At 42.7% G+C, this 23,081-nt stretch overlaps 2 protein-coding genes across 6 annotated transcripts in view; both read left to right on the forward strand.

Moving 5' to 3' along the window:
- The window catches only part of CRAMP1 (cramped chromatin regulator homolog 1), a 49,012-nt gene extending 43,739 nt beyond the window's left edge, over nucleotides 1-5,273 (forward strand). For all 3 annotated transcript variants that reach the window (XM_030957915.1, XM_030957913.1, XM_030957914.1), the window contains exon 21: nucleotides 1,115-5,273. In XM_030957915.1, coding sequence (XP_030813775.1) covers nucleotides 1,115-1,279 — 165 coding nt within the window. In that variant the 3' untranslated portion in view covers nucleotides 1,280-5,273. The remainder of the gene's footprint in view (nucleotides 1-1,114) is intronic.
- A 3,284-nt stretch (nucleotides 5,274-8,557) lies between these two features.
- Nucleotides 8,558-21,163, forward strand: JPT2 (Jupiter microtubule associated homolog 2). 3 transcript variants are annotated; one of them, XM_030958217.1, is made up of 5 exons: nucleotides 8,558-8,690; nucleotides 15,004-15,152; nucleotides 15,612-15,754; nucleotides 18,001-18,046; nucleotides 18,801-21,163. In XM_030958217.1, exons 1-5 carry the CDS (start codon nucleotides 8,647-8,649, stop codon nucleotides 18,983-18,985), a joined length of 567 nt encoding a protein of 188 aa, XP_030814077.1. In that variant the 5' UTR covers nucleotides 8,558-8,646; the 3' UTR covers nucleotides 18,986-21,163. The 3 variants fall into 3 exon arrangements, with proteins under 3 accessions (XP_030814077.1, XP_030814076.1, XP_030814078.1); XM_030958216.1 differs by lacking the exon at nucleotides 8,558-8,690 and adding an exon at nucleotides 8,940-9,095; XM_030958218.1 differs by lacking the exon at nucleotides 8,558-8,690 and adding an exon at nucleotides 9,251-9,789.
- Nucleotides 21,164-23,081: the final 1,918 nt, after the last annotated feature.

A 23,081-nucleotide genomic window follows, 5' to 3' on the forward strand; every position in this document is an offset into this window, starting at 1 on the left:
CTGAGAAAGGTTCTGCTTTATCTATAGAAAAACTTCACTTCAACGATAGGCAGGCAAGGAAACAAGTGTCCCAGAAATGTTATGCAGTGACTGTTTTCAGAGCTTTCCAGGGCTCACATCAATAAAGCTCCGAGTGAGCTGGTCTGTCCTTATAGGTGGACCTGCTTTGAGCAGGTGGTTGAATCAGAGACCTGTTCAGATCCCTTCCAGTCTCAGTTATCCCACAGTTTAGTTATTAAACTCATTACAACATCACATAACTTGTAATTTCTTGGGGACTTTCCCTTATGGAAGGAATGTGTCATTTCTCTACTCCCCTTTGGATTTGCAAAAGGAGGTTCTGTACAGACCATGTAACCAGGAGCTGCAGCAAGCTCATGCTGATTTAGTGTGACATTGGCAGCTTCAGACTTGAAACACAGATCCACTTCTCGCATAAATATGAAGATTCTGTTTGCTTGGTGGTAAGTTGTCAAGGTGTGTTCTAATTAAAGCAATATATGATAATCTATTTGCATGGTTTTGAAGTGACACTGGAGCCCTCAGTATTACCAACTCCCTTTAGAAGATGAGATAAGCCTCCATGTTATGCACAGGTGAGCAGCTCTTGTGGTACAGGTCATATCTTTAGATCATCTACCTGTGCACCTTAATGCTAAATTGGAGCAGGTAAGACCCATTGAGACTATAGGTGGTTAGGCTTTTTAGAAGCTTCCATTTAGTTGTGGATGAGAAGAGCTGTTCTCTAACTCAGGTCAAGTGAGATAAAGTGTCTCTTTCATATGAGGAGAGGCTGGGAAGGAAGCTGAGGGAGCCAGACACTTCTCAGAATGAGAGGCTGCAAGCAAAATTTGGAACACAATAAATTCCACCTGAAGACGAGATCTGTTTTGAGGTAATCAGGCATGGAAACAGGATACCCAGAGAGTTTTGGAATGTCTGTGCATGGGGATAATTCAACACCTGCCAAGGTCCAGGGCAGCCTGTTCTAAGCTGACCCAGCTCAAGTGAGACGGTTGGATAAAATGCTCTCAGGATGTCCCTTCCAACCTCAGCTTTTCCATGAAATTGCCACTGACATGTAGCTCATCTCTTCTCTCCTTGTCTCTTCCAGGTGGTGGATTCCCAGCTGGCTTGCATGATGAATGAGAACAGCATAGATTACATATCTCGGTTTAATGACCTTGCCCAGGAACTGTCAATACCTGAGCCCACTCGTAGGGAGATCCTGTTTGATGGAGGAGGTGGTGGTCCCCCGACTGGGGATCTGTCACAGTAAGGAAATGACCAGCAGGCTGGTGCAGACTGTTCGGCTAAGTTGGAGCTTGCAGAGCTGGAACTGATGAGGGAGCAGCTGAGTCTGAGTTATCCCTGTCCTGTGTGCTTCTTTCTAACAGAGAAGCATTGGTTTCAAAGGTCTCAAGAAATTCTTGCAAGTCCTGGAATGTGCAATATGCTGGCAACAACAGAACATGGAATAATGTTACAGAAGATAGTGTGTCCCTGCATCAGCAATGTAAGATTGCAGGTTTGTGGGACAGTCCTGGACTTGTACTTTGGAATAGCCTAAGCAAGCAGCTCAAGTAGGGATGGGATTGCCACAAGCTCCTGTTTTTGAATTATTGTTTGAGTAGTGATCAAAACGCCATGCTTTCTGATCCCCATGAAAGTTGTGGAGGATAAGGGTAGGTGTGGGTAGGGGAACCATTGTGTATCTCGACACGTCCTAGTTGGCAGCTTTCTTACCATTCAGTCAAACTGAAGTTCTTGCACTCTGTTTAGGGCACTGCCACTCCTCGATGCTATGTTCTTACAGACCACTCTGTTCCTTTGGCTCTTTGACCATTCCAGCGGGGCTCACACCTGCTTGCTTGTTTGGTAGGGAAGCTCTGATCCGCCCTCCTGCCATGCTGCTTGGATCCCCTACTTTTAAACCCCATCACATTACAATCATCATCATGACCCTGACTGCACTATATTCTTAACCTTTGAGATTCTTCAGCACATTGCACAGTTCACCCTGTGAGTGGAAGAGTGCTTTATTGCTCCTCTCCCTGAAGAACAGTTGTTTTTTAGGTCTGGAAACATGGCAGAAGAGCTTATGCCAGGAAAACTCTGTTATAATTAGTCTTGGCTTTGCTGGAAACATGTAAATATTGCCATCTTCGCAAAAACTGAGGATTTACCTGGGAGAGGAAATAGGAAAGAATATTGTAATGTGTAGGAACAAATACTAGGTTAATGCTAAAGCAGTTGAGATCAGTTTTGTGTTATGAAGAGAAGTGTCAAGTCCTAGCTTAATCCCTTAGTCCTTCCCTGCTTCCTCTTTCTTCTGTGAACTCTGGGTGCTCTGTAGTACCTCACCATCATTCTTCATTACAGTCACTCCCAGGCATGAGTGGGTCTGGCACTCCCTCTTTGAAATCCCTATGCATTTAATGTTGTGTTTTACTGTAGGAAAAACCCAGATACTGATTCCAGTGGGTTCAACAGGATAGCAAGTTAATAGTTAATCCTCCCCTTCCCCTCCTCCTCCCCTCCTCCTCCCCTCCCCTCCCCTCATGTTGTGCCCCTTTTCTAAGCACTTGTCTGCTTCTCCAGTTAGAGGACATTCCTTGGCTGGTGTGAGTAGATCTGAACTTTTCCAAGGGGCTGCTCCTATATACACCTCAACTTTGTATTAATAATGAATAAACAAACCTTCTCCATCCCGTAGGCTGTTATCATGGGTTCATTTCCTAACTTGCACTATACTTGGTGGATGTAGTTCTGCCTGCCTTTAGCTACTCATAGGAGGCATTTCTTTGACTGGGAGTCTATTGTAACTTGCTCACAGTGCACTGACTGCTGTTTGCCCAGTCCCTTCACTCTGCTTTAGGCAGATGATTTTTAGCTTCTATGGAGTTGGTCTTGTGTTTTATGTCATTAGGAGAAAATTGAACAAGTTTTCTGATGCATACAGAGCCTAGTTTGAGAATTCTGATCGAATTGTCAGAAAATCACATAAACCTAGAATAGGAAAAGTTGAAGGCTGTCACAGAAATGAATGCTGGGGCCTGTTTTGTTCTGAGCATTCTCCCTTGGTATGGAGAAGACACCTGTTACTCTCAAGAGTCATGCCCACTAAAACTTTTCAGTTTTACTTATAATTCAGCTGTGTTATGGTTTGGAGTTTCCCAGATTGTTCCTTCTTGGCTTTGGGTTCCTCCATTACTAATGCTGATTATTCTATATGCTGTGTCTCCAGAAATCCTTCAGATTTGCAGGACAAAAGTAGAAGGCACCTACTATGGCTGTGGATTACAGAACGTGCAGGAGGAAATGTGTTACATTCTAATCAAGTACTGTCTAAAAAGAAATCTGAACTCTCATTCTTAAACTTCTAAATACTGCAAAAGTAATGTGGGGGTCTCCAGTGTATTTGTAACTTGACAAACTTTTCATCTTCCTTACTGATGCTGGTAACACAGTGGATATGACACTGGGTTTGGCTCTGAAGTTGCCTAGAATAAAGACCAGTGTTGCTGTACCTGCTGCAGGAGTGGAGAGCAGAGCACTTCATCCTGATCCATGAAGGCTTTTTGCCCACGATACAAGGAGCTGTCAGCTGCCTTGCCTCAGCATACCCAGGGGGAAGGACCCTACTGCAGAATGAAGGCAGAACAGGTGGCTATTTTTGATGATACCGTAACATCAGAAAACTTCTAATACCCTGAACCTTTGCAAGTGGGCTTGAAACACCCAGTAATTACAGAGTATAAATTGCTGAAATCAGTTCAACACTCAGAAGGTTGGGTTAGAAGTGTTTGGCATCAGCCCCTTAAAAGTTGGCATTATGAAGCAGAGTTTGATTTCAGAAATGTAGTGCATTGCAAACTGCTTTTTAAGAATAAAGCCCTTTGAGGAAAAGGGAAGAACTTAAGAATAATTAAGATCATTGTGGTAATTCTGAATTGATGCAGTATCTGTTACCCTTATTATATGAAAGGCCATTTAAACACATTTCTGATCAGACCAGCTCTAGATTTTAGGTGAATGTACTTTGCAATAGTGGTCATCATCAGTTTGTGCCTGAGACTGCTAAGGAGGTGGTGTATACACACACTCGCACACGTGCATGCGTGCACAGATGGCGGGGAAGGTGGTAATACTCAAAATTTCTTCACTCTCAATTATTTCAGCTTCCCCAACAACAGTAACAAAATCTGTATGAGGGACAATGTCAGGCTAAGCAGACATCCAAGCAAGTAACACTGAATTGCACACAGTATCATTTCCGAGGCAGAAGTGACTTCATTAGGTTAGTACCTTCCTGGAGCACTACGAGGTGTTGGAGAGGACTAAGGGACACTAACAGTCTCCAGGTCTAGGATTAACTGCTCTAGGCTTTTCCCTCTCAGTGACCATAAGGCAGTTCTGAGTAGCTGATAAGGTAAATGGCAGAAGATTGGGTGTCTCATCCCCATGGGCTGGGTGCAGAGCAGTACCATAGCCCAAGGCTGGATCCACCCAGGTGTGTGTGCACACACTGACAGAGATCTGTACAGGGTGTTGCATTCTGATCATTCATACAATCCATTTTATACTGCATCCCTAAATCTACTAAGCATAGGAATAGTAATTGTTTTTCATATATCATTGTTAAGCCTTTTTTTGACACCCTCAATTTTTAAATTGAATTAAATGGCTTGATTCAAATCTAACTTATAAAGACATCTCATATACTGACAGCAGATCCCAGAGTGGAAATTCAGTTGCATTTTGTTTTCTACGCTCAGACTTCAGATGCATTTATAAGGAAAATACTGCACTTTTTTTTAACCTTTTCAAACCTTTCAGTCTGTTAATTTCACAGCAAGTTGTAAATGTTACCTAAGTGAAACCTTGGCAAGCACTACGGCAATAAGTTATCATTAATTATTGAACATGATAACTGCTTTAGAGCTTACGGTTCTGGCAGCAGAATGTAATGCTGTTTCTTTTAATAATAGTTAAGCCATATCATCTAAGGTTTCTGGCTTGTTTGAGATGTGAATTTGTTTTATAGATTATAAATATACCTATATAGTGTATGTATAAAGCAAAATGCCTGTCCTTACTGATTATTTTTTGTACCATACTGTAAATTATATTATTTATTCTTTACCAATTTTGGAAAAAGGTGTTTTGGTTATTTAATATAATATACAAAGGCTGTTAAACTTCTTCTGTTTAAATTTCCAATTCAACTTGTAAAGCTGTTTTTATTCTTGTGCATAAATACATACTAATACTTGGTCTAACTTGTGTCCAGTGTGTTCCTTGCTGTTCATGTCCTCTCAGATTTTTTTAATTTAAGCTTTATTTACATGATCATGGCCTTGTGGGGGTGGGAGTTAAGATTTTTGCATTAGGCCAAGTCTTTCAGGGTGATTTAATTGCAGTGAAATCAGTTGCCTAACTCCCATTGGCATCTCCCATCCGAGAATTTTGATGATTCTCACCATGATCAGAAAAAATTTTGGTAGGGTTGTTTTTGCTTTATAGCTTCCATTCTCAGTAGTGTCTGCTCATGGTGAGCTTCAGAAATGTGGCAAGCCAGAGGACTGGTTATCATGAATGGCCTGTCTTGGGCCACGGGCACCAGAAACAAGGGGGAGAAAGAGAGAATAACAAACAAGAAAACCACCAAAAAAATCCCAACCAGCACCACCACCAAGAAGGTACAATAAAAATGATAGTGTATACCTTGGGGGTTTGTTTGTTTTTTTTTTTTCCTATTCAGAGTTTCAGATAGGCAGAGACTTGGCCGTGGATGTTGCATTCAGGCCATCATGTTTTATACAGCCACTACCAGAAACACCTTTTCACCCTAGGACACTCAAGAACAGGAAGCCCTGATAGGGTTGCGTAGTCTATCTTCAGAGCTTTCCAAGATAAAACTAACTGAAGCCCATAGAAAGGTGGGCTGACCCAGCATACCCTGCTTTGGGCAAGTTGGACTCAAGGCCTGAAGTTCCTGTGATCTAGGTCAGTAACTAACTCCTTTTTGTACACTTTTAGGATTTTAGTGTCTAGGACATACAAAAAAGTAGCTTTAATTTTGCACCGAGAAAGCACAAGTGTATAATTGATCAGAAATTAGGAATGTTCTAAAAAGCTCAACATAAGTTTTATTAGTATTATTTTGATACTTCCTTCCCATCTAAAAAGTGCATAGTTATCTCTCCCGCTTGTTTACTGAGAAAATTGGGCTATGAACAAGTTTGAGCTCTTTCTGTGCAGCTTCACCCCTCCACTGGCTGTGAGCTTTTGTCAAGTATAAAAGACCTTTAAATCTTTTCCACCTTCTGTCAAAGCTGCTACTGAATCTTCTCTCACAATTTAGCTAATTTTGCCCTTAATGACCAAAATTTAAGACTGTAAAAACAAAAGGAATTAGTCTGAAAAATTATTAGCAAAACAAGATACTGCAGTGATAGTACATATGTTTCGTGCTTTTTTGTTAGCTTTATTTGATTTGGTTTTTTCAGTCCTTCAAAACAAAAGCAGCACTATGCTGCTAAATCTATGCCTCTAAGTTTAATTCTTGACATATCACAGCTGTAGAGCTGTGAAATAAAACCTTCAGCTGAAAATGTTAGCTTGTAATGTCACAGTCAATGAAAAATGGTTAGAAAGGCCATGTAAAGGCTGGCCCTGCAGGTGCAGCTATACCATCTCCTCCCAGTGCAGGTTGTCCAGACAGCCAATAGTTTTCATATGGCAGCCATCCCATGCTTCAGCCACAGAGCTGCGAGCAAACCATGGACACATGCCAGGGAGCAGGGTGGATCACAGCAGCCAGACTCTGCTCAACACTGTGCTGACAAACCCCTGTGCACACTGACAAGGCCAGATGAGGGCCCAACACACAACAATCACAGAACCGATCATGTTGGAAGGGCCCACAGTGGCTCATCTGATCCCATTTCCCTGCTCAAGCAGGGTCATCCCAGAACATAGGGCATAGGGCTGTGTCCAGATGATTTTGGAATATCTCCAATGAGGGAGACTCCACACCCTCTCTGGGCACCCTGTTCAGTGCTCAGTGCACTGAATGGTGAAGAAGTTGTTCCTCATGTTTGCATGGAACTTCCTGGGCATCAGTTGCTGCCTTTGCCTCTTGATTTACTAGCTGACACCAAAGAGAAGAGCCTGGTCCATCCTCTCAATACCCACCTTTTAGATATTCGTACGCATTAATAAGGTCCCCTCTCAGCCATCTCTTCTCAAGGTCAAACAGGTCCAACTCCCTCAGCCTTTCCTCATTAGAGAGATTCTCCAGACCCTTGACCAACTTAATAGCACTCTGATATAACTGCTCAAGGCACTCCATGTCTCACTTGTACTGCGGGGCCCAGATGTGTACACAATGCTCCAAATGTGGCTTCAACCAGGGCTGAGCTGAGGGGCAGGATCATCTCCCTCAACCTGCTGGCAATACTCTTTCTAAGGCCTGGACAATATTGCCCTTTTTGGCCCCAAAGCACACAGCTGGTCAGGGACAGATAGCTGTGCACCAGGACACCCAGATCTACTCAGCAGCACTGCTGTCCAGTGGCTCCCAGCCTGTAGGGGTGACCAGGGCTGTTCCTCCACAGGTGCAGGACCTGAATTTCCCCTTGTTGAATTTCAGAAGGTTCTTCTCTACCCACCTCCCTAAGGTGTTGAGGTCCCTCTGAAGGCCTGCACAACCCTCTGAAATATCAGCCACTCCTTTGTATCAGCAGTGAACTTGCTGAACATCTGCTCTTTTATCCAGTCATTGATGAACAAGTTATACAACACTGAGCCCAACAGAGAGCCCGGGGGGACACCACTAGTGACAGGTCTCCAACCTTACTCTATTACTTATCAAGAGCCTCTGGGATCTGCCACTTAGGCAGTTCTCAATCCATCCCACTGTCCACTCATCCAACCCACTTTTCTTGAGTTTGCCTATGAGGGTATTGTGAGGGAAAAGCAAGGTGGGCAAAGAAGAATTTTGCTTGCTTCCCTGAGTATGGATTGCCCTCCACTTGCTTCTCACTTCACAACTGGTACCTGCTCTTTGCTGGAGGATGGATAGAGGATCTCCTTTCTGTTGGATGCTCTTGTCTCAGGAAAGCTACGGTCCCACCAGTCTATGTCCCTCTCTGATTTTCTAATACTTCTCAGCCTTTCTAGTTTGTCTTGTAACTCTGCTACCAGGCTGGACAGGTCATCCACCTGGTCTTATCTGATGCTGAAATAGAGATTTTTGGAGTTCACTTGAATTAGCAATATGAATTAAGCATTTAAAGTTTAGCCTGTAGAACTATGTGTTGAATTTTAACCTTTTTACTTAAGAAACCTCTGCCGTGGTACAAAGGGCATAGGAAAATGCAAATATCTGAAGTTTCTTGCATAAAGAAAAATACCAGAGAAGACCAAGAGATACAAAAGGCCCAGATAAAGGAACTCCTCTATCTCCAAGCTAATCAATGCCGACAGACTACTCAGATAAGCACCAAGGGACCAAAAAGCGCATGCGCAAAGGAGAAAAGTTCGAAAGTTCAGTCATGAGGAAGACCACAATCTTCAGCCTCAGAGACCACCAAGACCCCCGTGCGACCACCACAGCAAACAAAGCATGCCCAGAAGGGCATGTATCTGATTACCATGCAAGGCGAGAACAGGCAGGGCCGAAGGTAAGACCAGACCCCGCTCCGCTACTACAACGCATACCCCTAACCCCCCCCGTCGCATTAAATACTCTCCCCTGCTCGCCCCGCCCTTCCTCCAGCCAATGGCTGTGCAGTTTCCTCTGACGGACGGGCAGAGCGACCAATGGAAGGCATCCAGGATAAGCGCCGACGCGGGTCGTTTTAAGCTTCCCTCCCTCAGCGAGGCTGGCCGAAGAGGCAGGATCTCGAGCGAGTTAACTGCTTTCGATAGGCTGCTCGTCATGATGGGCAGCTAAATCGGCCAATAGCCGGGCAAGGCGGGGCGGCCGGCCTCCCCCCGGCGCTGTTGGAGTGGGGCTGCGGAGCGAAGCTGCTGAGTGCCACCATGTTCCAGGGCGCTGAGGCCGAGCCGGCCAAGCCTAGCTCCAGGTGGGGCGGTGGAGGACGCTCAGCGGGGCGGGGCGGGGGGAAGAGTCGTACGGCGTCGCGGAGCCCTTGACGGGGCTTTGTTTGGGCGGGGAGGTGCAGGCTCCAGCTGAGGGCCATAAGGGGGAGAGGGGGTTGGGTCGGGGATGTAGTGTTCTGACCGAGGAGATCGGGCTCCCCCGAGGGACCTCTTGGCCGCGGCGGGAGGAAGCGGAGCCCCCTACCTCCCGTACCGCTGGATAGAAGCCAGCGCGCAGCTGGCGCCTTCGCCGTCCCTCAATTTACTCGTCCCGCGCCCCGGGGGCTGGACGGGGAGTGGCCGCATTGCCCTCCCGTTGGTGCTACTTCGGGCGCGCGAGGAGAGCCCCAGGGCTGGGCGGGGCACCCACGGTTGCCGCTCCCGGCCCGACCCCAGAGCTCCTGCAGGGACTCTGGCGCGGAGAGAAGGGCCCAGCGCTGGGGAGCACCTTCTCCCGCCGTGTTTCTACTCACGGGGAGCGAGGGGCCCCAGCTACTCTCTGTGCACAAACGCCTACAGATGTCGACTTGTTTTCGCCCTACGAAGTTGAAATATATTGCTTTGTTTGGAGGAGGGCAGTTGCCCTGAATACTGCAGGGCGTGAGTGTAGTGTTTAATCCATGTGCGAGGCTGTCGCGTGGGGAAGGAGGAAGGGTTTCGAAATTGTCCAAGAACGCTGTAAGTTTTCCCGTATTCCAGTCGGTCCAAGCTGTAACATGGTTTTAGAAGACTTTTGAGGATGCTCTGTCCTTGGTGTAGTCTCTGAGAAGTGTCTGTTTTCATAATAATTTTGAAACTGCGTTTAACGCATAAATTGGGTTTCCAGGCAGACCATTGCAACTTGTTAGTTAACAGCGAGCAGAGGTGGCCTTACAGCTTCCTCCCTGTTGCCGTGTCGGGGTGTGTTTGTGGTGCCTGAGAGCAGGCTGGAGCCACTACAGCTCTGTACCAGAGACTGTGGCAGCCCCGCAGGAACTTCCTTTAGCGGGTTTGCAGCGTGGTCGATGAGGCGTTTACTATATCGACTTATGGCCTGTGCCATCAAGGGTAAAAGTACCTGGTTTAAAGACACGGCTTACTCATTCCTTGAACAAAACTTTGTTTAGCAAGAATGCAAATCCTTTTGCAGTTCTTGGTACGTAGAAGTTGCTCTATTTAAATCAGAGCCTAATTCGAAATCCCAGCAGCAACCACCACCAGCTGTGAAAGTGGGGAAAAAAAGGTCTTCCTAGTGTGAAAATCATGCCTAGAAAATTATAAACAAGTGTTTGCATTTTGAGAACTTCATAGTACAGGGGTATTACTGTTAGAAATAAATTATACTAAGAAGATTTTAAGTGAAAGCTTTCACTTAATTGTCCAGTGGAATGTGTTTCTAGTGATCCTTTAAATATGTAGAGTGATAGAGCAAGCAACTAGTTTGCTGAATCGAATTAACTGCCTAGTTTTATTTTTTTAAACTTCAACAATGACACTATTTTTAAGCAAGTTTGGCTTTTTCAAAATAAAACATGGTACTACGTGTCTAAGAGCTTCTAAAAGCAAAACAGGACAGGGTTGTACCATTCTGCTATTGTGCGCTATAAAGACACATTGTATTAATATACACTCGATTTGTCCTGTGTATGAGCAGTTTCACAACCACTGCAAAGAGCTGACAATGGTTAATTCAACCATCTTGGAAATGTAATACTCATGTTACTCTACTCCCATTGGGGCCACTGCAGCGCTCTTGGGGCTTTCAGATCAAGATCATGGTTGCATAAAACAGCTTGCTGTTTGTATGAGTGAGCTGTTTAATGAGCCGCGAGTCTCCACTGATCCCACAGCAGAAGCACCCCAGGACCTCTGGTCTTGTTTTAGAGCCTGCGGTTCCAAACCTCAACACTTGCTTTCTGCCAGTCTCTTATCTATAATGCAGCACTTACCTGGTGTATTAGAACAGTCTAAAAACTGGTAAAACTTCAGTGTTTAACTTTCAGGCAGGATTAAAAACAATTATGTAGCAGGTGTCTTGAAGTAATGAATAAACTTTCTGTAGGTTGGCTGAAAGGCTTCATGAGGAAAGGGCATTCAAAATCAAGTGTTTTAGAATGTAGGGGATATTAAAAAAAAAGACCAGAAAAACTAATTAAAATTCTTCAAATCTGCCAGAAGAGAACAAAGCAATTAGTGTGGGCTTTTAAACTTGCAGAATAGGGCTCTTGATTTAGCTGTTTTCGAGGAGTTCACAAACTTCTGGTCTGCTGGAGGGGCGAGAGAGAGAGGCAGATTTAGATTTTGTAGAAGACAAAGGGTTGTTTTTTCATGCTTTAAAAGAATAAAGCAATACCTTCCCAAAGGAATAAAGACCCAACATACCTGGCTACAAGAAACAAAAATGTCTCTGTATAAACTGGCATAATACTGATGTAAACTAATATGACTATAAAGTATAAACTGAAGTTTTAAAACATATTTTAACTGAAGTTTTTTAACATATAATTTAACATATGTTACTGTACATATGTTGAATTATATGTTAAATTTCTGTGTACTCTGTTGGAGCAGCTCATCTTGGCTAGCTGAGTTTAGCATGCTGTTTTCCTTTGGTAGGATTTACAGGTGAAATCTGATTTTCTTACTTGGTGTAGGGGACCTGCATGTCTCACTGGTCTAGAACTGAGTACATGGTAGTACAGGGAGGCCAGCAGTGCTCTAGAGGCTACACAGAAAGAAAATAACTTTGTCGTCTCCCACATATTTGGTTGGAGGAAGCCAGTGCAAAGCCCTCTCCTCTTGTTGGCGTCAGCTGACAGACTTTGTTGCTGTACTTCAAGCTTGTTTTTGGTAATTCCTGTCAATGACTTAGTTATCTGACTTTGTATTAGTTCAAATTTTATTAACCTGATGTCACTGAAAGTTTACTTAATGCTTGGAAGGAAGGTTCCCAGCATTACCAAGTTCTTGAAATTGAGATGGTAAATCCGCTTTGTGTACATAGAGTCAGGACATAATTTTGCGTGATGCTGGCAGAAAAGGTACTTGTGCTGATTTCTACCTTGTAAGTACCACCAGTGATGCCTCTGGTTAATTGTTCAACAGTAGGGTTTTCATAGTGCAGCTACTAAGCTGAAAATAAAAGGACAGTATAAGATTAATCAGTGGATTGATTTTGATGAAGTTTCTTTACTGAATTATCAAGACTTTTAAAATGGATTTTCTCTAGAATTTCTTTTTGCAATAGCTCTTAAAACCCATTACAAGAATGAGAAGTAATTTGATTCTTATGACTGGCTATTTTTCTTTTAAAAAATCTGAATGTAGTTATTTTATGATTCCCTCCTATGCTTGTAGGCACGTGTTAAGCAAACAGTGTGGTAAATGGAATGAATCTGGGCTGTAAGAGACTCCAGCTGTATAAACAGCTTTTTACTTTCTTTCAGTCTCTTTGCTCATATACTTAGTGTAGTTGGAATGCAAGAAAGACGAAATGCAGTTTAAAAATAGCTGGAAAGAACAGGTAAAGTAAAAAATAATTTAAATTATGTGAGAGGAGTCCACTTTAACAGAGACTTCTTCCCAAACTGCTTATTTGTAGAGTTCCCTTTTCTTTGTCTCCCTGCTTTAAGTACTTAAACTGCCTCATGGTGAGGCATTGTGAATGTTTGAAATACATAATTTTCCTATACAATGTCTGCTTTAATTGTGGGTTTAAGTCTTCTAAAATACGTGGAGAGCACAGAGGCTAGTTGGATCTGTAGTCTATTGGACACTAAATTGTAAATAAATAAGCTTTGTATGATCTAACCTGTGCTTTGGATAAGGAGTTGTCCTGTCTGCTGAAATTCTAGTTACTCCTTAAGCTAAAGGTGTTTATTAAATCCACAATCGTACTAAGAATTAAAATATTGAAATCGGCCAGCAAAGGCAGCCCTCCGAGGCTAGTGCTGTGTATATAAACTGTTTCCAGACTAAAAGAAGAACTTTTTTCTTCCTAAAAGGCCTAAAACTGCATTCTGCATCTTGAGATCTGAAATGCGCACAAAACTAATTTTCTGACAGAGCAGCCAAATATCTCTACTTTTGTGAAATTAAATCTTTAACTGGAGTAGATCTTGGCACCAAGAGGTACCTCATTTTATACTTGATGTAGCTCACCTGTGATGACATTTTGTTGTCACAGGGCTAGGGAGAGGAGGGGTTGTAATAATTCACTTATATCTGAATTGTTCAAGTAGAGTGGGATCAAGATCTTGCAATTTATAACTGTTCTCTTGGTTTAAAAGCAAAGGTTACTTTAGGTTCTAGATCCAGGCTTAAGATTAGAAGTAGTATAATTGAGCTGCTACCTTTGTTCAGCTGCTAATACTGTGGGTAATTGGTAGATGTAACTGTAAAAATTATTTTTGATACAGAATCCCAGAATCATTAAGGTTGGAAAAGCCCTCTGAGATCATGGAGTTCAACCTTTGATTGCTTGTCAACTAGACCAGAGCATTAAGTGCCACATTGAGTCATTTTGTGAGCACCTCCAGGGATGGTGACTCTACCACTGCCCAGGGCAGCCCATTCCAATGTTCAACATCTCTTCCTGTGAAGAAATTCCTCCTGATGTCCAGTATGCCCTCTCCTGGCACAACTTGAGGCTGTTTCCTCTTCCCCTGTTCCTTACTCCGTGGCATTAGAGCCCAAATCCCCGCCCTGGCTGCAGTCTCCCATCAGGCAGTTGTGCAGAGCCAGAACATTCCCCCTGAGCTCCTTTTCTCCAAGCTGAGCCCCGCCAGCTCCCTCAGTTGCTCCTCATCAGACTCCTCATCCAGAGCCGTCCGCAGCTCCATTCTCTTTTATGGATATGCTCCAGCCACTTAAAGTCTTTATTGTCATGATGGCCTCAAAACTGCCCCCACGGTTTCAGGTGCCTCACCGGTGCCCAGCAGAGGTTACTGTCCTGGTCCTGGTACAGGCCTGGATGTCATTGGCCTTCTTGCTCACCTGGGCACACCCAGCTCATATTCAGCCATTGTCCACCAGCACTCCCAAGCCTTTTTTTTCTGTTGAACTTCTTTCAGCCATATTTAGGTATTAATCTCTTTCATGTGCTTTTTCTGTTAATTTTCCAATTAATTTTCCAATTGATTTCCACTGATTCTACTCCCAGATAGTAATTTGGTTCCTTTTTGGGGAGGGACCTGTAGTCTGTTGAACAAGACTTAGGCATTAACTGTGGAATTACTACTGAAGGACAAGCATGACTTTTGGTAAGTTTTCAAGAAGTCAGATGATTTTTGCTGTAAGCTCCAATTTTTCTGCAGATCCATTTGATATCCTCTGGTGCAAAGCTTTAGTTTTAATGGATTTGCAGCTTGATTGCTGAGTAATTGACTTTTTGGTATTCTGTCTCTCCATTCTAAACTACAGCAGCTGTTATGATAACTGATGGTTGTGACTAGCAAATTTTTTAGTAGTTATGAAATGTCTGCCTTTATTTAAAAGTCAGTGGGTATGAATTGTATCACAGATTCAAAGTTGGCATATGCAGTTTAGCACAAAGTCTGATTTTCTAATGGTTATTTTTAAAATCCTAACCATCATAATCTCTGTTATTTCTGGAACACCACAGATAGTGTAGCCATTTGTGTAGGTGGCAGTGTTAAGATCATTCCATGTAATCATAGATACCTTAATGATCAAGTTGACTGACCAGGAGGTTGGCATTATTTGTGCTGAACTTAAGAATATTAAAACAGCTCTTGAAAAGTAGATACTTCATGGATATAGTAGAATTACCTAAAGTAAATTAAAATCAGGATAGTTACATACAAGGAGAGAATGGGAAGGGGATATCAAATATGTTGAATGCTATAAATTTTAAATGAACTTTCATCTCTTGTTTCTTATTCTGTGATATAGAGTATTGAAACCCCCAGGGGGAGATTCTAGTAATCTCTTTGGGAGTACAGAAGAAGTGTCTTCTTCAAGCAGGCCACACCGGATGGCATCCAATATCTTTGGAGCATCAGAAAAACCTCAGAACATTCCAAAAAGAGCTAACCCTCCAGGTAAAAGCTGCCCCCTCTTTCTGTGTGACTGGCCTCTGAATTGCAGCATAGAATGGTTTTGTGCTCCTGAACTGGAGCACTGGGATCTGTCTTTTTATGTTGCATTCTTACATACGGAGTAGATTTGAACAACAAATCTCTTCAAACTTCTGGATATATGAATATTTCAGTGATTTGCATGTTCGCAGACTTTTTAGCACGTTATTCAAGTCTTAGTTCTTTCCAAAATTAGATTCTAAGAAATTATGAAGGGAAACCGTTTCGTATTGTAGAGTTGTCAGCAGTTAGCTCAATTTGAGACCTGCCGGTGAATTATAACAAAGGATTTCAACTAGGCAAATACGACTAAGTCCCTAGGCAGCAGGGTTGTAGAAGTCCTTGAATTATATATATATATTTTTTTTTAATATAATGTGATAAAATTAATCTAGAAAAAATGTTTTAACAACTGCCTTGCAGGAGGAAAAGAAAGTGGCATTTTTGAGGACTCTAGTTCTGCTCAGCCTCGTCCACGCTTGAATCCACCTGGTGGGAAGACAAGCGATATCTTTGGGTCTCCTGTCTCTCCTGGCATCGTGCGAGCACACCCGAACAAACCCAAGGTATTTGTACTTCTGTTGCTGTCAGATCAAGAAGCAAGCAGCTCCAGGGTCCTGTTGTGCTCTGTCATATGCCTGTGCTCTCCCTAAGAACAGAACTGAATGTGCATGGAGTGACTTTGAGTTAGACAGTTATTCCCAAAATGTTTTTGATAGCTTGTTATTTTGGGTGTATCAGATCTCTGCAGTTTGTTGTGAAAGTATTAATTAGACTATAGATGTGCATTCAAAAAAAAAAGAAAAGAAAAGAGCCTTTGATCTTTCTTGTAAGTGAGGTACAGCTGGAGCTCTTGACAGAGCCAAGAGGCATTTAAACTGAATAGGGAGGAAATATTTCTCCTTATTCTGCATTTTAGCAGATGTGATCTTGATGCAGACTTGGGAAGTTGGTGAGCTACAGTCATAAACCTTTGTGAGGCCTGGCTATGCACTTCAGCTCTCTTAAATACTTGTATCTACAGTCACCTTAAAAGCACTTCAGCAGATTAGGCTTACAGTGATCAACAGTGAAAAACTGAACTTCAAGATCAGTGGTGTTAGGACCAGCAGGTACTTGATTTGTACAAGATAGACAAAAGTGTCTCTTATTATAGTGTTCGAGTTGTTACACATAGATTATACAGTTGAGTTTTGATCTTAAAGCCTGGATGTGTAATAGTTACTTGTAGTTATGACCACATCTGTGTTTGGAAAAAGCAGGATACGTTACCAGTTACTGTATTTAAGTGCCCTATATGCAGATTTACAACCTGCTGCCCCTACTCTAAGTAAGTACTAATAAGTGAGTAGCTGTTAGGGTGATAATGTTTTTGGCACATCAAATAACGTGGAAATTTAACATTCTATGAAACTGCTGTGGTTTAGGAATGGTATTCCCCAGTTTAGTGTTCCACTGAAAACACTCCAAAATGTGCACCACTCATGCTCCCTTCCCCCTGGGAGGAAATTGGAGGTAGAAGGTAAAATCATGGGTTGCTATATGAACAATTTACTGGAAATAGCAATGAGATAAGAAAAGAACAGTAACAGCAACAAAATTAATAATGGACTGTACAGGAAGGATGAACAGTTCACGCGCGAGGGCTCACCACATGGAGCACAGCACTACCCCAACTGCTCAGCCACCACTGCTCACCCCACACCCTGCACATGATGTGGTCTAGAATAAGCTTCAGGTCCCTGCCATGCCCTCACTGGCTACTGCAAAAATTAACCTTGTACTGACTGGAACCAGGACAGAAATTGTCATTGTGCTGAAAACACAATGTGTTTAGTTTTTCCTGGAAGCTTAGGAAGAAAGGATCAGTCCAATTTACCTTTCTTGCCTTTGGTTTTTTTCCCCTTAAATTTAAGGTGTTGGTAGAGTGCTTTCTTTTTTTGCATGTTCTGAATAGTATCTGGGGCCATATGAAAAGATGAGGAGGAAAAATAAGATTGGGAGCTAGGTTTTGACAGGAGTAGTGCTGTTGGTGTAGGAGAGGGCTTTGCTTTGTTTCTTTGTACACCTTTACTGGGATGGTTGCTCTTTCTTTTTAGCTGCTCTTCTAGAAATGTAACTTTAATTCCCATTAGTTCGTGACTAAATGGAAGACACCATTGTGGAATTTCTTATGTCATTAATTAGAGCATTGGAATTGTGGGAGATACTGAGCTGGAAAGAAGACAGGCAAGTTGAGTTTCATGTGTGGGAAAACACACTTCTCTGAAGTGTGGCTGTGTATTTCCAGCAGTCAGTTTGGATTGTTGGGGAAATGGTCTTAAAATGTTTTGATTATTACCTGACTGTTGGGATACTTGGTGAAGACAGGAATTGCTGCATAGGGTCTTCAAGGGCTGTTTGTATTACAGTTGTGTGTACCAACTTCTGTGTGATAGCAGGTACTTGACAAGAAGGGTAATTCCTGGTCTTAAAATCAATGAATCCTTAAGGCTGGGGAAGGCCTCTAAAATTGTCTGGCAGTTAACCCACCACTGGGTTATTAATTAAATTTTGATGATTTAATGTAGCCTCTTCATCCATGTTTCAATGAATTGTCTGAGATGTACATCTTGCCATATCATAGAAGATTTGTTCCCCTGCTTTTGGGGTTCTGTAGAGGTGGAAGGGATGAAGAGCTGCACGCAGCTTGCTTTTATTTGATCAGTGATCTATAAACTTAAAAATGAAGCAAAATTTCCAGAAGGATTTTGTGGCAGACTTGCTGTTTGAGAACAATAATACACTAAGATAGTTTTTGATTTCTTTGCAGGATCACATTGTCTTAAAAGAAGAGGAAATACCAAAGAAGCTAGAAGGTCAGCAAGAGAAATTCTTTTCTTTGTTCTCTTTGGAAAGATAAACTATGAGGAAGTTTCTTGTCCTTTTGCTTAAACATTAGCCTAGTCTCATGTGTTTAGGATAATATGACTGAAAAGTTTAGTCAGAAATCTAATCGCTTGTCTCAGGGAAATGGTTCTCTTCCTCTCATTGAGGAGAGCACAGGTGTGATTTGTGATACTCTGTGTGTCTGTGTTTAGACTTTGCTTGATACCACGTGTGTGTATATACAAATATGCATGGAATCTGTATATGGCAAAACATCAGATTACCACTTCCTCTCTTGCCATCTCCTTCAAATGGCTAATTTTGGCTTTCTGTAGTTGTAAATAATAAACAGCTGACTGACAAAATTTATTATTGCTCAACTAACTGTTAAAGAATGATGGGATCCCTGCTTTCAAGCTCAGTATGAAAAGATTGATTGGTACATTGTATCTCTTAATTGCCTGCAACTGCCAAAATAATTCTGAATGTATTGCTCAGTCTTTATATCCTTAGAAAGGATATGAAATATTGGAAAGATTGCTGAAAGAAGAGAGGAATTATTGTGAAAAGTGAAATTCTTTTCTTACTACATGTTTCCTTCAGGAAAAATGAACTGGTAATGAGAAACCTTGGTGTGCTATGGATGGGAGATGTGGGAAAAAATGCAGCGACAGAGAATGAGGCACTTTGTGCACTACAGAATAGTGAGTGATTTGATGATCTATTATGTTTTCTTTAATGTAGCTACAGAAAATATCAAACCACACCTGGAAGACGGAGGCGAGAAAAAAGCTCTGGGCAAAGAGGAGCGATGCAAGGAGCCAGAACCCAAGATGGACGATCACGAGCCCCGACTAGGACCAAGGCCACGCTCGCACAACAAAGTCCTCAATCCACCAGGGGGGAAATCCAGCATTGCGTTCTATTAGGGTCATGATGTCACTGTCACTAATGGAGAAACTCTTGTCTGTGGTGGTGAGGTCAGTTAATACACACACTATTGCTTGTGAATAGATTCTTAGGCAGATGAATGAGGGTTATGTTAGAGTACGTAGGAAGGATAATCTGGTGATTTGGGAGGAAAGGCTGGGGAGGGAATGGGTGCCTTGTGGAAGATGTGAGTACTGGCCTGCCTGGGTGGGTGGCAGAGCCAGACATTAGTGTAACTTTATGAAAAATTAGTGCTACTTAGTGGTGAGTTCCTCAGACTGTTAGGTAAGAACATAACTAGCTAGCTTGTGGCTCAGGACGCTCTTGTAGAATCAGGCTTCCATACAGTCAACACGCCAAACATTGTGAATGGGAAGGGGCCTGAAGGTCACACTTGGAGATTCTGGAGTACAGCAGATAGGCTGGGCTTTCCCCTCGGAAATGGGATGCAGCTTCCAGCATGAGATGACTTGCAGTCATGTGACTATAAATATGTTCTGCTGGAACAAGTAGTACTGACATGGTTAAGAGTGTCTTCAGTCATTGCTTCTTTTTCTCCTTTCTTGCTTGCAGCACATGATTGCTGATACAATGACAAAATATGTTGAAAGTTTCTTTTATACTCGTAAACAATCATATATTTGTAAAGATTATGGTCTTCCCCTGCCTAGGTGTTCAGGTCTTTTGGATGCTTTTAGTAATTTGCTGATTACTGTAACTAGTTCTTTACATGTGGCAGTCCAACTTGCTGTTTCATGTAGGTGCTTCTAGTTGAGTGCTTGTATGTTTTCTGGTAAAAATGTGGATGCAAACAATAGCTTTATGGTACTCTTTGAACAGAGGCAACTTGGAAATTTACCATGGAGCGTATGCTGAGGTGTCAGCCAGGTCTCTCTGACCCAGCCTTCATAGAAAGGGCTTTCACAGGTTTTCACTTGGCTCCCTGTGGAAACCAGGACAGTTCTCCTGTCTCCACCACAATGAATTTCCTGTTGGTTTTGCCTGTGCTGAGTCTGTTAGTGAATTCTCCTGTCTTGCATCAGCCTTATCTTTGCCTTTGACTGTCTCAGATTTTTGTTGGGAAAACTATGTGAGTTCTCCCCAACCTAGAGTTGTAGTTGATTTTGCTGTAGATTACCTTAGTTGGAAAATCAAAGCCAGCACAAACAGAAGGTTTGTATTACTGAAATCTGTCATAAATCATGTTTGGAAGATGTGCATGTTTTGCACAGATGTTTTTGGGGGAGGATTTGTTCTGTGAATGGATTTTATTATCATATCCAGAGCTTTGATATATGAATGTTAACTCTAGGTGCTTTCTGTTAAATATATTGAATACTGACCTTTTAAATCTGACATATCAAAACAGGCGTTGTTCAGGTACACCAAAGAACAAGTGGCCTTATTGTGTATATCCACTGCTGTTCTAGCCCACGTTCCCTGAGAACTGCTGCCATTGAGATGGGATGCTGGGCCAGGTGCTAAACCTTTCTGTGATTGTAATGCTTCCTAGGCCGCTCAGCTCCCTTGTGTCAGCAGCTGTGGGTGATTGCTTTAAGACTTAGCTGCCTTTTCAAATAGTGAAACATATGGGAAAGTGCTAGGATAGAAACAGCCATGGAAAGTAGGTATTCAAATGCCTTTGTACCTTTCAGATTGGTTTGGAGCTGCCTGTTAATTTTCCCCCAGGAAAACAAGGCAGTAGTTCAAACTGCAGCCCTGGAATGAACTTACGTTACTTCCAAATATGTATTTCTTAGCCCCTCCTCCTGAGTCTGTGCTCTCCAGCCTCTGTCTGAGTCTCAGACATGTTAGCCATTTCAGTTCCTTGTTCCAGTACTTGACAGGAAGCTGTCATATAGAAAAGTCAACCAGAGGCTGCTTCCTACATTGCAAACTCTGGTGTAGCTGATGCTATCTGCAATGCCAAGCATTTGGCATCTTTTATTTAGTACTAATGTGCATTGGCTTCAGTGCCTGTCCTTTAAAGAGCAAATTTTAACTAGGCCTTAAATTAGTTAAAGTATGTTAAATTTCTTGCATTTCTTTCTTTGAAATGGAAACAATGTTTTCAGTTCTTCAAGTAAGATTGATCTGAGCATTTCTCTGGGACAGAAGGGGATTGGAAATCAAATGACAGAACGTGCAGTTACCAATAAACAAGTATTTTGTTACTTTATTGTGTGCTATAGATGCCTGCTTTTATAAATCGGTCAGTACTGTATTTCACCATAGATGCACTGGTGAATTTTATGGTCCGAAATGGGAAAAATTGCACATATGTTTTCAGGCCTTCTGTACATGGGACTGTGCCCAGGAGCTGTGACATCCTGCCCAAGGCTGCCCATGAGACAGACACCTCTTATCTCTGGGGACGGGGTAGTACAGTAGCAAGAGCTCAGTTTAATGCCTTTTTGTGGGCAACAATCCATGATGGGATTCTGTTATGTTCTTCAGCAATATTGTAAATAGAATAAATATTCAAATATTTTAAATAGTTAAAGCTATTTGTAGAAAAATATAGTAATTCCCCTTGTGCGAGGGATATTCTTTCTGTGGAGAAGCCATACCCTCACTTGTGTGTTTCTAGTGAGTGCATAAAACACCCTTCATGTGCCAGACTGCCTTGGCTGACAGAGGAGGGAACTCCAGTTACTGATATTGTAATTCTGGGTGAGCTGGACACAGTGGCCTCTCAGCCAGGATGTTGTATCTGTGGCATTCATCCCTGAACTTCCAGGCTGTGATGCTCTCACAGCCTCTTGGCCAGCCCTCACTCCTACAGTGACTTCTGTGTTTGGCCATTTACAGTTCAGAACTCTCCTCTGAAGCATGTACAGTTTGGGTGGGTATTGATATTATTACCCATTTTGCTGAACGGGGCATGCCTTAACTTGTCTGGTCCTTGCTGCTGAACCAAATAGCGGCAACTGTGGTGTTTCAACCCAGAGACACTTTTGGCTAGCTGGGTGGCTCCCTACTCTTATGTCAGCTTTGAGCTTTTTCCATCTGAGCTGAAAGACAGGAGCAGTCTGTCCAGAAGAACCCTGCCTGTGAGAGGCTCCAGTAGAGTTTTCCCACCTTGAAGATGGTCTTTGTGCAAGAGATCCAAAGGTCACCAGGATGTCCCCACATCTTCAGATTCTGTGACAGGGCTTTTGTAAGCAAGTGCAAGGATCTTTGCTCAACAGTTTTTATAAAACCCTCTCTAGCCAACAGAAGTTCTCTATATAGGCAGTGAACACAGGAGAGGGACAGGAATGCTTCCCAGTGACACTCAGCAGAGCAGGCACTGAGGCTTTGGTGCCACACCAATGAGAATCTTGTTAACCATTGGCAGACTTTAAGGAAAGTATGTCATCTCTTCTTCAAAACAGAAGACTGGAGTTTCTTTTCTAGTAATTTGGAGGTAGATGTGGGATGTCAAACAGGAGTGGCTGGCTTTTGAGCGAGCTACTCCCATGAAGGAGTAAGTACAGGACTTTGAGCGGTTATCCCAGCACTTGTTACAGCACCAACCCCCTTTGCATTTAGCTGCTGCATCACATGGCATAAACTAAGAAATTTGATGGCTTCAGCAGACCAGGCTGAAGTCACTGCTTTTAAGCCAAGATATTAACATACAAATCAGTTCTAAACACATATTTTCTTCTGTTTGCAAGTCTCCAACATTCATTTACAGCCCTGCTGCCTGTGGTTTTTCATAGTTACAGCTGGAAATTCATCATGGGATTTTTCCTCTGAAAAAATGCAAGTGCAGGATTTCAGCACGGAAGAGTAGTGCAGCAAGTGGAGGTTTAAGGATATTTTGAAGTCACCGTCTAGCAGGAGTCTGATTTGCCAGCTGTGTTAAAATACTGATGAGGCCTTACATGGAGCACTGTGTGCAGTTTTGGCCTCCCTAGTACAAGACAGATGTGATTTAGGGAGTGCAGTGATGGGCCCACAAAGGTGATAAAGGGACTGAAGCATTTTTCACAGGAGGAGGGGCTGCGGGAACTGGGGCTGCTCAAGAAGATTCTGGAAGATCTGACCAGTGTGCTCAAGTACCTGCTGGGAGGAAGAAAGGATGAGGGGGCCAGACTCTGCTCTGGA

Source organism: Camarhynchus parvulus, chromosome 14 (genome assembly GCF_901933205.1).
Source record: "Camarhynchus parvulus chromosome 14, STF_HiC, whole genome shotgun sequence".
NCBI classification, from domain to species: Eukaryota; Metazoa; Chordata; class Aves; order Passeriformes; family Thraupidae; genus Camarhynchus; species Camarhynchus parvulus.

Coding starts and splice junctions, on each gene's coding strand:
- JPT2 (XM_030958217.1), top strand. CDS start 8,647: ATGTATCTGATTACCATGCAAGGCGAGAACAGGCAGGGCCGAAG. Junction 15,755..18,000: donor CACACCCGAACAAACCCAAG/GTATTTGTACTT, acceptor ATTTCTTTGCAG/GATCACATTGTCTTAAAAGA. Junction 18,047..18,800: donor AATACCAAAGAAGCTAGAAG/GTCAGCAAGAGA, acceptor TCTTTAATGTAG/CTACAGAAAATATCAAACCA.